The sequence below is a fragment of the Prionailurus viverrinus genome, chromosome D3 (genome assembly GCF_022837055.1).
Source record: "Prionailurus viverrinus isolate Anna chromosome D3, UM_Priviv_1.0, whole genome shotgun sequence".
NCBI classification, from domain to species: Eukaryota; Metazoa; Chordata; class Mammalia; order Carnivora; family Felidae; genus Prionailurus; species Prionailurus viverrinus.
This window is the reverse complement of record NC_062572.1, coordinates 75,283,793-75,296,885: the sequence shown is the minus strand read 5'-3', so window position 1 is coordinate 75,296,885 and position 13,093 is coordinate 75,283,793. Positions and strand designations below refer to the sequence as shown.

Here is a 13,093-nt window from a genome sequence, read left to right as displayed (position 1 = left end):
CATTTTCTCTTCACTGATAAGTCATAAGTGGCTTCTGAGTTGTTAACTGAGGTCAGAGCAGAAAGAATAGTTGACTGATTGGGGGTGGGTGGTGGAAGGTGGATAGTGAGGGGACAGCTGAGCTTAGACATTGACACTTCCAAGTGATGTCCTGTAATGAAATGTCCTCAATAAGCTGTGGTCCAAACCCACCGTTTTTTACACCATGAAGCCATACTGCTTCGGTTCGTGGAATAAATCTACTGAGACAGAAACATCTGCTCATGTTTCAAAAGGACACACTGGGGAGCTCACAGCAGGAGTAAATTGACTGTTACTTAGTGACCTGACTACTATACTAACTTGGGCCTAAGAAATTAGACTTAGAAACCCATTCAGAATTCAGCAGAAAGCAAGGTAGTAAGTTGGAAAGAGCCAGCAGACTTATGGCTTGCGATCCACGACCATCATTAACTAGCTGTCTTTGCTTAATCTTGTTCAGCCTCATTTCCTCATCTGTAAAATGGGAATAATGACACCAACCTCTCAGGGTGTTTATGAGGATTATTAAAGGCAGCAAACTCTAGCTTGAAAATAGTAGGCACTCAGCAGGCTCTGGTCTCTTTTCCCTAGTCTTCCCCAAATTGGAATGGATTCATGTGATTTGTACCCTTTGTGGTTTAGCTGCTATACTGGGCACTAGGTGAAATCTTCAGCTGTTTTCAAAATTTCAAATTATTCCAATGAACTATGAAGATAGATTATTTCATTACAAAGATACCTGGATTTAAGGTCACTTCACCTGGGCTCAAGTGGAGAGGTCAGTTTATGACCCTGAAAAACTTATATCACTTTTCTGTGACTTGGTTGCATTATACCTATGTATATGGGTGGATTTAAATGTAGCCACAGATATACAGATAATAGATATAGCACAGTATATCGTAATGATCAATTTTGACAATATAGGGAAAATGATTTTTAGTAAATGGCACAGTGTTTGTCAATTGCCATTATTTGTATATTGTATTTGTGCCAATGTTTCAATCCTTTTAAAAAATGAAATAGCTTTTATTTCATATCTAAGAGCTTTCTATAGCATGGGTCAGGATGTAGATATGTTTGTATACATATGAGTGTCACAAATGAATAAAATTAATTCTGCTTAAAAAATCTTAGATTATTACTTGAAAACAATGTTATTATTACTTGAGCTCAGTGCTAACATGCATGGCTTTTGAAATACTGTTTGTTATGTTTAGGTAAACTGCACAGTCACCTGAGATTTAGCCAGCTGACACTGGATGTCACCATTGTGCTGTGTAACGTAGTTGCAGAACAGGTGTGCTGTTTAATATTCAGCACACGGTCAGTCTCGCCAAGGGCTTGGAGATATGTTAGCTTTTTTCCCTCACATAACCTAATTACCCTTGTTCACTTTTATTGCAACTTACTTTTTCAGTTTCTAATATCTAAGCTCCAAACAATAGTGACCAAGAATGATGAAACAATATTCAATATTGTTAGCTCAGAACCGAGAAACTGACAACTCAGAAACTGTGCTAAAACCAGTCGGGGCTCCTGGCTGCAAACCAGTCAGTTAAGCGAATTGATTCTAGATAACTTAAGTTGAAAAGGAGCTTACTGGTTTGGAAATGGAAGAATCCAGTGTGCTGGTACTTGATCAAAGATCAGTCTGTCACGAGAGTAAGATAGAGTCCTGGCATCGCCACTGGTCCCTAGACACCACCACTGGTGTTGCTGCCATCTGGACACAAAGCCCCGCTCTATGCCAGGCTCCTTCCCTTCCCAGGAGAATTATGGGGCTTTCACTGCCTCCAGCTTCAGCATGCCAAGGGCCAATCCCTGAGTGCTGTTTCCAGATGGGAGCACTCAAGTGGCTCACTTTCTCCAGCCCCAGGAAGTGAGGAAGAACAAGTGAGGGACCTTTCCTGCAAAGACTCATACAGGTGTGATTCCACATAATCTGGGGAGGAGATTCAAGTGCTGGACAGTCAGAACATGCACGTATCCACCATGGTGCCTTTCAGGTAACGCCCATAGAAGTGAGTTGAGAATACCGCTGTGCAGTCAGCTGAATTTTATTGTCCCTTCTGTGCACGGACCTGGAGTCAGTTGCATATGCCTTGTGGCACACTTTCTCCCGCACTTTGCTACACCCTGCCTTTCCTTCAACCTTGAGAGAGCCATACCGGCCAGGAGTAGACCTGTTTGAAGTAGCTAAGGAGACACCTCCTCTAGTCAACTGGAAGTCTTAACAAGTTTCAGTATTAAAAAAAAAATCCCTGCTACATTGAAAGAAAAGAAAAAGAAGTGGCAGCCTACATTGCATACCTTGTTGTTCCAAGAACATTATTCCAAGCAACTTCCAGCCTTTCTCTTGCTCCCCGCTTTGCCTGGCATCCTCTTCTCCCAGGTGGCCACACAAATTCAGTCTTTTTAGTCAAGTCTTTTGCTTGAATGCCACCTCTTCAGATGGGCCTTCCCTCACCACTGACCCAAAACAGCACCTCCTTTTATTTTGTTGCCCTTCGCTACTTTTCTCCATCACTCTTGTCACCCACCTCTCGCTACATTCCCTGTGTATTCACTGGTTTGTTCAATGTCTGTCTCCTCTCCGTACTGAAGGTCCCATGAAGGCAGGGTGTCTGGTGCACTTCTGTGGCCACAGCACCCGACACAGCTGTATTCCAATGAATATTTAATATATGAATGAATCGATCAAAGGTTACATAGAGGAAGAAAATACCTTTGTTAGCATCTCAAAGTATAAACAGTTCCCGTATTCATTTCCTGGGACTGCTCTGACAGAGTACCACAAGCTAAGTGGCTTAAACGTAGTAATTTCTTGTCTCACTGTTGTGGAAGCTGGAAGTCCAAGGTCAAGGTGTTGGTCGGGGTAGGGTCTTCCAAGGCTGTGAGGAAGAGTCGTTCCATGTTTTTCCTCCAGCTTCTGGTGGTTTGCTTGCCACTTTAGGTATTCTTTGGCAAGTAGAAGCATCACCTTCTTCTCTATCTTCAACTTTATGTGGCATTCTCCTGTGTACCCCTGTGTCCAAATTTTTATAAAAACACCAGTCATGATGGATGAAGGGCCCAGCCTACTCCAGTGTGACTTCGTTTAACTAATTACATCGGTAATAATCCTATTTCCTAATAAGGTTACATTCTCAGATACTGGGGGTCAAGACTCCAACATAGGAATGGGGAGGGAGCAAAATTCAGCTCCGTAACAGGGCCTTTGATGTGTTTATTGTATAATGGATAAGCCATTCTTATGTCATTAAATAGAGAAGTAGGTTTAGTTACATTATCCTGGGCGCCCATGGATGTGTTGGTTGATCACACAGATTATAATTAATGCTTATGAATTGCTTTATACATTGTAAACTATTCATTATATGTTAGCTTAATCAGGTGATGAATTATTGATGTGTTATTGAGAAAGAACCAATACCGTGGATTTGCCAGTCTTAAAATCCCAGAAGCAGATTTTCCTTTATAGCCCGCTCAGTCTGCAGACTGTTTGAAATATTACCTGGTTCTTCTTCTCTACTACTCAGATTGCTTATCAGCAGTCATTGTGGATAATGGATACATATTTTATTTACTCATTGGACAAACACATACAAATCATTTATTATGTGCTAGGTGCTGTTTTAAGTGCTTGGAAAATGTTAACTCACAAACAACCTCATATTGTTTATTATTTCTATCATTATTCATTATTAATTTTATCTGAATTTTACTGCTAAGGAACCCGAGGCGCAAAGAAGTTAAGAAACTGGCCCAAGGTCACACAGCTGCTGAGTGCCGAGTTGTAGAATGTTCTTTCTTCACAGAAAGCCTCGTAGAACAATTCAGCGTGTGACAGAACAAAGCAGAACTGCTTTGGTTCACGTGGAGGTGGCAAAGCCCTGTCTACTTAGCACCACTCCTTCCTCCTGGGAGCCCTGCTCGAAAAGCCCTGATCTAGAAACTAACACCTTTTGGCACGATGCCACTTGGAAGCTCTCTTCAATCCACTCTAGCATAAAACAAATAAAATTCTTTTCTCGCTTTAATTAACTGATTGTGTTTTATTTTGAAAATTTTATCTGCCTAATCTACTCCTGGCAGAAATCAAATGCTAAGATGGATTTTCCCCAGGATGGTAATGCCATATGGCAATTTTGACTTTGCTGGATTAAGCTCCCCTTGGACTTCTTTATATAAATCAAGGGCGCAAAAATTTCCTGAATCAAAGAGAGAACATTTGAATAGAGTTGGATATAAACTTTGCAACCAGATAAGCATGAACTGACCCCTCTGTTATAGGCTGCACGTCTTCTGTGGTTATTAATAATACAAAATAATAGGAGTGACCATATTAACCATTACTGTCCATTATGGATGGACAGTTGGTATGCCTTGTGCAACCAACAAATTGAAAAAAAAAAAAAAACCCTCAGAGGCACCTGGATGGCTCAGTCATTAAGCCACCGACACTTCAGTTCAGGTCATGATCTTGCAGTTCAGGAGTTCCAGACCCGCATCGGCTCTGTACTGACAGCTCAGAGCCTGGAGCCTGCTTCAGGTTCTGTGGCTCCCTCTCTCTCTGCCCCTCCCCTGCTCACACTCTGTCTCTCTCTCTCTCAAAAATAAATAAAACATTTAAAAAAAATGCTCAGAGGGATGCCTGGGTGGCTCACTTGGTTAAGCAACTGACTCTTGATCTCTGCTCAGGTGATGATCTCATAGTTTGTGAGTTCGAGCCCCGTGTCAGGCTCTGTGCTGCTTGGAATTCTCTCTCCCTCTCTTTCTGCCCCTACTCCACTCGTGCTCTCACTCTCTCAAAATAAATAAATAAACTTTTAAAAAATTACAAAGGTAGGTGTTTTACCTCTATTTTACAGATACAGGTAAGTCGAGGCTAAAATTTTATGTAACTTGTTTAAGATAGCCGAACCAGTGAGTGGAGGAGATACGATAATTTGAGAAATATCAATGATTAAGGAGCATAATTCCTTGATATTAAGAATAAAAGGCATGAGGGGCGCCTGGGTGGCTCAGTCTGTTGAGCGTCCAACTTCAGCTCAGGTCACGATCTCGCGGTCCGTGAGTTCGAGCCCCACGTCGGGCTCTGGGCTGATGGCTCAGAGCCTGGAGCTGCTTCTGATTCTGTGTCTCCCTCTCTCTCTGCCCCTCCCCCGTTCATGCTCTGTCTTTCTCTGTCTCAAAAATAAATAAAACGTTAAAAAAAATTTAAAAAAAAAGAATAAAAGGCATGAAAGAGAGTGTATTTAGGATATATAACATGAGGCCCAATGTGATTTTCAAATTATGAAAGACTGTGAGAATCCATCAGAACCCTTTCTGAAGAGTGGTTAATTCCTGTTCTGAAATGCCCCTTACCATTTGTTAATGTACACAGTGTGTAATGCACTAAAAAGAAAAAAAGAATGCAAATCAATCAAATGGGACCATAGATCAAGGGGGACTGAACTGGAGAACAAAACAGAACTCAGACCCAACTGATTATTCTGCTTGCCTATATTTTCCCACAGATTGTGCTACACCCTAACCCAGGGGGCAGCAAACTTTTGCTGTAAAGGACCAGATCGTAAATATTTGAGACGTTGTTTGCCACATATTTTCCCTGTCAGAACCACTCGACTCCACTGTTGTAGGGCGAAAGCAAAAGCACAGACAATATGTAAATGAATGGCTGTGGTTATCGTAAACCTTCATTTGTGGACACGAAATCCTCACTTGATATAGTTTTCATGTGTCACAAAATGTTGTTCTTGCTTTGATTTTTGGGGTGTGTGTGTGTGTGTGTGTGTGTGTGTGTATGTGTGTGTGTTGGACCATTAAAAGCTGTAAGAACCATTGTTAGTTCCTAGGCTTTGCAAGTAGGTGGGAAGCCAGACTGGGCTCACGTGGTTTGCTGACCGTGCCCTTCTAGTTTATAGACACACTATTTATTGTCTCTGTAGATGTTGCTCTTATTTCAAGTTTCATTTAAATGCTGTTTTGGGACCAAGAACTTCCTCCCAGAAGAGATGTCAGAGGACTAAGTACCAGAGGCACCTCCACTCACAGACTGCAAACAAGACTTGCTGAATTGCAGCTGCCAAATCAATTTCAGGCAAAACAAATAGAAGCCATTGTGGCTAAGAGGATTTATGATAAAATGGAAAATTCTTGGCATACTCTGTCAATTTCATTGAAGATTAAAGGATAAACACAGGACTTTGAGTTATCCCAGAAGCTATCTGGTTTTAAAATGATGCTAGCAAAAAATATGAAAATTCTTCGTGTGCTTTAACAGCACAGGTCATTGATAAATTTTAAATATTTTTTTTTTTCTCACTAGGGAAGCCAGGCTTAATGTGATGGAAACACTCTTGAACTTGGTGTCCAGAAGACAAAGGCTTGAGTTACAGCTCTGTTAGTTTTACTGTGACCTTGGGTAAGTTACCACCTACGGGAGTCTTGGCTTCCTTATCAGCAAGATGATATGAATAATCCTACCTCACAGGGCATTTCGTTTTACTTATTTTATTTTTTTTGTTCTTTACTATTTATTATGAAAACTTCAAACAGAAATAGGCAGAGGAGTGTGCCCTTGCCTGCTTCAACAACTCCCTGCATTTTGCCAAACTTCTTTCATCTTTACCCCACCAGACATTTTTTCTCTACTAGAGCATTTTACAGCAATTGCAAATGTAATATTATTTTACCTGCAAATATTTCAGTCTCTATGACTAACAGAAAATTTCTTTCAAAAGATCTATCATAACTCTAATATCATACCTAGCAAAACTAGTGATTCTTTAACATCATCTATTATCCAGTCAGTGTTAAAATCCCCCCAGTCGTCTCAAAAATGACTTTATGTAACTGGTTTATTTGAATCAAGAGCCAAAGAAGATCCAGATATTGCATTTGGTCACATGTTTCTTAAGAGCCTTAATTTAGGGCAATTTTCCTTCTCTTCTCCCCAATCTTCCTTTATATAATTAATTTGTGGAAGGAACTAGTTATTTTCCTGTAAAATTTCACATAATTGGGATTTGGCCGATCGCAACCTTCACCCTTGTAGAGTCATTGAACATTTTCCTCTTATTCAGATACTCACTGTCCTTAGATATAGAGGCTTGATCAGATTCAAGTTCACTTTTTTTTTAATTTTTTTAACGTTTATTTATTTTTGAGACAGAGAGAGACAGAGCATGAATGGGGGAGGGGCAGAGAGAGAGGGAGACACAGAATCGGAAGCAGGCTCCAGGCTCTGAGCCATCAGCCCAGAGCCCGACGCGGGGCTCGAACTCACGGACCGCGAGATCCTGACCTGAGCTGAAGTTGGACGCTCAACAGACTGAGCCACCCAGGGGCCCCAAGTTCACTTTTTTTTTAAGCATACTTTGTGGGTGATGCTTTCTACTTATGATTGTACCACATCTAGAGGACAAAGTACCTGGTTGTCTCTTTCTACTTATGTTAAGATTGATTAGTGTGGTTCCCCAGGTTAATGCATTCTTCATCAACCTCTCACCTAATGATTTTAGGACTGGTTGATAGCTATTGTTTAGATCCATTACCTCCTAAGAGATTGCAAAATGTAGTCTTCTAATTCCATCAGTCCATTTGGATTTATTAGTAGAAATTCTTTTTTTTTTAAGTTTTTATTTATTTATTTTGAGAGAGAGGGAGAGAGAGAGAGAATCCCAAGCAGGCCCCACACCAGTAGCTCGGAGCCCAACACAGGGCTCGAACCCATGAACCGTGAGATCATGACCTGAGCCAAAACCAAGAGTCAGACGCTTAACCGACTGAGCCACACAGGGGCCCTTCAAAATTTTTTATATGTTCCAATCTTTTATTCATTCCTCTGTCAGCTTGATTTTTGTGTCTTATTTGAGTAGTATTTGATCACTTTCTGCCTTCTGGTGTAGCAAGATATCTCAAAATCACTTTGTATGTTTCTTGTCCAAAGTTTAACCATTCAAGAAGCTGTGGTTTCTTTTTGTAGAAAATGGTACTGGGAACACAGTCTGGGCACTGGGAGTATTAATTGCTTGTATTTCTAAATTTTGGAGTGTCCAAACCTGGAATATACATTTTTAAAGGAAGATAAATCATTATTTTATACACATAATTTCAGTTTGGATTGTAAGTTTTTTAGAGAACATTTTTTGTTATAATTGTAGGGCTTTTTTCTCTTATGCTCAAAATCTTGGTTCCTAATGATGTTAAGACAATGGCTTTGTGGCTTTATTCTACATTATACATCTATGTGTACATGCACATATACTAGTTTCAAAATTGCAACTCCAATATGTCCACTAACAATATTATTAGTGAGTGTAGTTTAAGATTGTTTTTCAATTTTCTTTTTTTGAGATTGAGAAAGGAGGGGAGGGTCAGAGAGAGAGAGAGAGAGAGAGAGAGAGAGAATCCCAAGCAGGCTCCACACTGCCAGAACAGAGCCCAATGCAGGGCTTGAACTCATGAACCATGAGATCATGACCTGAGCTGAAACCAAGAGTCAGATGCCTAACTGACTGAGCCACCCAGGCACCCCAATTGTTTTGCGATTCTTTCTATTCTTAGGGCATAGCTCACCTGGGAGAAATAGTCCCTGGGTTTGTTTTAAAGTCACTTCAAATAATTCATGTGGATATGTCACCAACCTGATATACGGATATATTCATTTGTTTTATTTCTTATCTTGAAAGATTTCATCTTCTTTTTAATTTAGTTTTATTTTATAAATAGGTAGAATAATTACATTGTTCAATGTCAAAACTTAAATCACAGGTTTTCCCTTTCTATCCACCTCTCCCTTCTTTTAGAAATTATGATGCTATGTATCCTTTATATTTCCTTTTCTGAACCATGCTTTTTTATTGAATAATGCATCCTGGGGAATACTCCATTGCAGTAGCTAGTTTATTCAACCGGTCCTCTTTTCGTGGGTATTTGGGCTTTTCCCAATAATTTTCTATTATAAATAGTTCTCCCACAGATGACCTTTATAGCTATTGAGAGATAAATAAAGTATAATGTATATTGTATATAAGTGATATATACATAAATATATTTGTATATAAGTGACATATGTATGTATGTATATACACATATATCACTTATATACATATGTGTATATAGATGTATATATCATTAATATAGATATATGTGTATATATGTAAATATCACTTACATATATTTATACATGTACATATCACTTATATATGTGATATATACATATGATTTTGTTATAATATATGATTTTAGTTCTACAGTAATTTATTAAGCACTTACAATGTGCTAGAATATAAAGATGAATAAGATGTGGTCCCTACTCATGAGGTCATACAGTCCAATATGATGTAGAATTAAAAAAACAACACTTTACATTTTTCCTTCTCAGATAATTTGATTTTTACGCTTCTAATCAGTGAATGCTTCAGCTGGTATTGTTTTTATATTAATTCCTAGATTTATGGATATATACAGATATCAATAATTTATAATATTTTGTCCTATATTTCATGACAGTGCTAATATAGAACTTCTTTTAGTTTATGAGCCATATTATATCATATCACCAAAGAAGTTAGTTTTGTCTAACTGATTTATGTTTTCCTACAGCCAGAATTCACAATGACAACAGTAACCGTAACCACAGAGGTTCCCCCAAGGGGTAAAATAGAAGATAATTCTGCCTTGTATGAGTCCACATCAGCTCAGATTATTGAAGAGACTGAATATGTGAAAAAGGTATGCAGGTGCTGGAAATCATATCAGCATATGATTTTTTTTAAATGAAACCTAATTTGGATTGGTGGGCTTTGTTTCTCCCTCCATAGAACAGGTGAGGACACATTTGGCAAAGGACAATCTTGATAGTTGAAATTTCAACACGTTTGGTAAACTTCTCTTGAGGATATGAACCTCTGCTCCCACATGTGGAGTAAAATTGAATAATGGGCCAAAAGCGTTCAGAATACCTGTCAGCACTTAATTTGCCCCACACTATTCACCTCTGCACTTCCTACTGTTTTATATCATTTCTCAGCTGTTTCATGAGTGCTGATACTATGTTCCCAAGTAGATGTTTATGTGTCTTCCTGAGCCTCTGTCTCTCCCGACCTGGTTCCTTTTCACAGCTCAGGGTTGTTGTCCCCAATGACTACATGTTGGCATGTTACTTCATTAAAAATGTGAAATCTTATGAGAATCCAATGATAATGACTGACAAAACTATATATTTTTTATGAACTGTTTCTTAGAACAGACGGAAAAATTTGGAAAGAGACAGTTTGTAACTTATTCAGATCAATTAATTCATCTTTGAGTGTCTTGCAATTCCATAGGTCAATAAGACATGGAACTTATATTTCATGCATAAATTTGTATGATCTTCTCTTAGTAATTATTCTGTAGTAATTACTAAATAGTAATTATTCTCTAGTAATTACTAGCTAGTAATTACTACAAAATAATTACTAAGCTGTAATTATTTTGTAGTGATTACTAAATAGTAATTGTTTTTTAGTAATTACTAAACAGTAAATTAGTACTAAATTACTACATAAGAAAAATAGAACTAAATAGTATTAAATACTAATTACTATATAGTAATTATTTTATAGTATAATATTCAATTAGGCTATATTTTAGGTTTGACTGAGAAAGAATTATAAAGACCAAATGCTCATTTTCTGCAATCTAAACAATATTATCCTAAATGCAAGTCAGGTTGGTGGTAGTTATTTTTGTCTTACTTTCTAGATAAATCAGGTATACTGTAGCTGGTATAAAGAAAAAAGTGTTTGGCATTAAATGCCTTTGAAAAAAAAATAGAATATTTTTTTTTTCTCCTAGATCCGAACTACTTTGGAAAAGATCCGAAATCAAATTTTTAAAGACGAAGTAGGACCTAACAGCACAAATCACAAACTAGAAACAAAGGTAATGAATTTACTCACATGTACCACTTTATTCCTTCAGTAAATAAACATAAAACAGTATAAACTTAATTTAAATAACTTTTTAAGATAATTATTAAATTATTCTTTGAAGCTTTGAATGTTGAGCGTTAAATATTTTGTCGGTATCTGAAGATGTTAATAGGCATTTGTACGAAATATTTAACCACAGATGTTATTAGTAGCCTCAGATTGCAATGATTGGACCTTTCTTGAATATTCTAAATGGGGCTTACTTGTCTAAAGTATATGAGGAGGTGTCAGCCCAGTCAGGATATATGGCAGCAACATTTCCAAAAAAACTGATAGAGGTACAAGCTTTTAGGTTCACCTCAGTCACACCAGTGGACACAGAGTTGACTCTATTAGGCCATTTGGTCGAGTGATTAGACAATTGATAAGCTTAAATGCACCCTCTCTCTTGTGGCTGGCTTTATATGCCTAACATTAAGCAATCTATATTAGCCTTGTTTGGATTATGCCAGGTTAGAGCTCATCTGAGCCAAGTGCACCTTGTCAATGTCAGTGTTGCTCACTATGTAGTATGGCCACAGAGAAAGCAGAACATAGGATATGAGGCATAAACATAGTTCCCTTCATCATTCTCCACCTCCCAAACTAACACAACCAGCCCCAAATGTTTTCTTAAAGTAAGTGCTCAGAATTGGAAAAAAAGGTTAATGTTTGTGAATGATGGGACAGATAAAAAATTCCATTTTGGTTATATTGAGTTGTTTATTAGACCACTAAGCGGAGGTTTCTATTGAGTATCTGATTCTGGGTTTCAAGGTAGAGGTCTGGGCTAGAAGGTCTAGGCCATAGGGCAGAGACTTTGGGAATAAGGATGGCATTTAAAGTTCTGACATTGGAGGAGATCACCAAGTATGTGAGTGTAGATAGGAATAACAGAAAATTTGACCACTGAGTTCCGAGATACCCAACACTTAAGAAGGAGAAAAGAAGGAGAAGCATCACATCAGGCTGGGAAAAGAAGTTAATGAATTAGAAGAAAAGACAGGAGAGGGTGGAGGCACTGAAGACAAGTGAAAAAAAGGTTTCAGAAAGTGGGGAGGGGCCACTATGTCAAATGGTGCCTATGAGCTAAGTAAATTTAGGCCTGAACCTTGACCATTGGATACAACAATGGGGAGGTTGTTGGTGACCTTGATAGGAGTAGTTTCTTAAGAATGGACATGAATTGTGTTGCCAATGGTCTGCCCTGGTCATGTCAAATCTCAGATGGTCAGCAGACAAGTACCAGCATCTAAGTAGCTGCTGCCCTGCCGCCCCCCCCCCCCACCCCCTGCCCCTTGCAATATCTGAACAGCGTCCCTGTAGGAATTTAGCCATAATGATCTAGGGCTGTGTTGCTCTCAAGGTGGGGGCTGTAGTCCCAGCAGCAGCAGCAGTATCAGGAAGCTCCTTAGAAATTTTTTAAAATGTTTATTTAGTTTTGAGAGAGAGAGAAAGGGGGGGAGGAGGCAGAAAGAGAGGGAGACACAGAATCTGAAGCAGGCTCCAGACGCTGAGCTATCAGCACAGAGCCTGACATGGGGCTCGAACTCACGAACCATGAGATCATGACCTGAGCTTGGAACCTTAAGGGATCGAGCCACTCAGGTGCCCCTGGTGAGCTCCTTAGAAAGGCAGCATCTGGAGCTCCACCCCAGATCTCTTGAATTAGAATCTGCATTTTAACCAGATCTCTCACCAGGTGATTCATATGCACATTAAAGTTTGAGATGCACTGATCCATGACCTTTGTAGGAATCTACTGCTGCCCACAATCTACCTTCTACCAGAGTCTTCCCAGCAAGTATTCTTTAACAAAGTAAAAACCAAAATAACTCCTACTCTATATAGAGAGAGTAGGAGTAGAGAGTAGGGTCTGGAATAGAAAAAAAACCATGACAGAATTATGGTGACCATATTTCCGTTTTGTATCTTTGTGTGTGTGTGTTAAAACACTATATTCTTTTTGTTGTTGTTGTTGATTTATTTATTTAGAGAGAGACAGAGATAGCATGAGTGGTGGGGTCGGGGGGAACAGAAAGAGAGGGAGACTGAGAATCCCAAGAAGGCTCCTCACTGTCATCAGAGAGCCTGATGTGGGG

General features: G+C 38.9%; 1 protein-coding gene across 3 annotated transcripts in view; it reads left to right on the top strand.

The window, feature by feature from the left end:
• The window catches only part of CCDC68 (coiled-coil domain containing 68), a 48,797-nt gene that overhangs the window by 5,003 nt on the left and 30,701 nt on the right, over window positions 1-13,093 (top strand). For all 3 annotated transcript variants that reach the window (XM_047828082.1, XM_047828083.1, XM_047828084.1), the window contains exons 3-5: window positions 6,359-6,454; window positions 9,640-9,768; window positions 10,876-10,962. In XM_047828082.1, coding sequence (XP_047684038.1) covers window positions 9,652-9,768; window positions 10,876-10,962 — 204 coding nt within the window. In that variant the 5' untranslated portion in view covers window positions 6,359-6,454; window positions 9,640-9,651. The remainder of the gene's footprint in view (window positions 1-6,358; window positions 6,455-9,639; window positions 9,769-10,875; window positions 10,963-13,093) is intronic.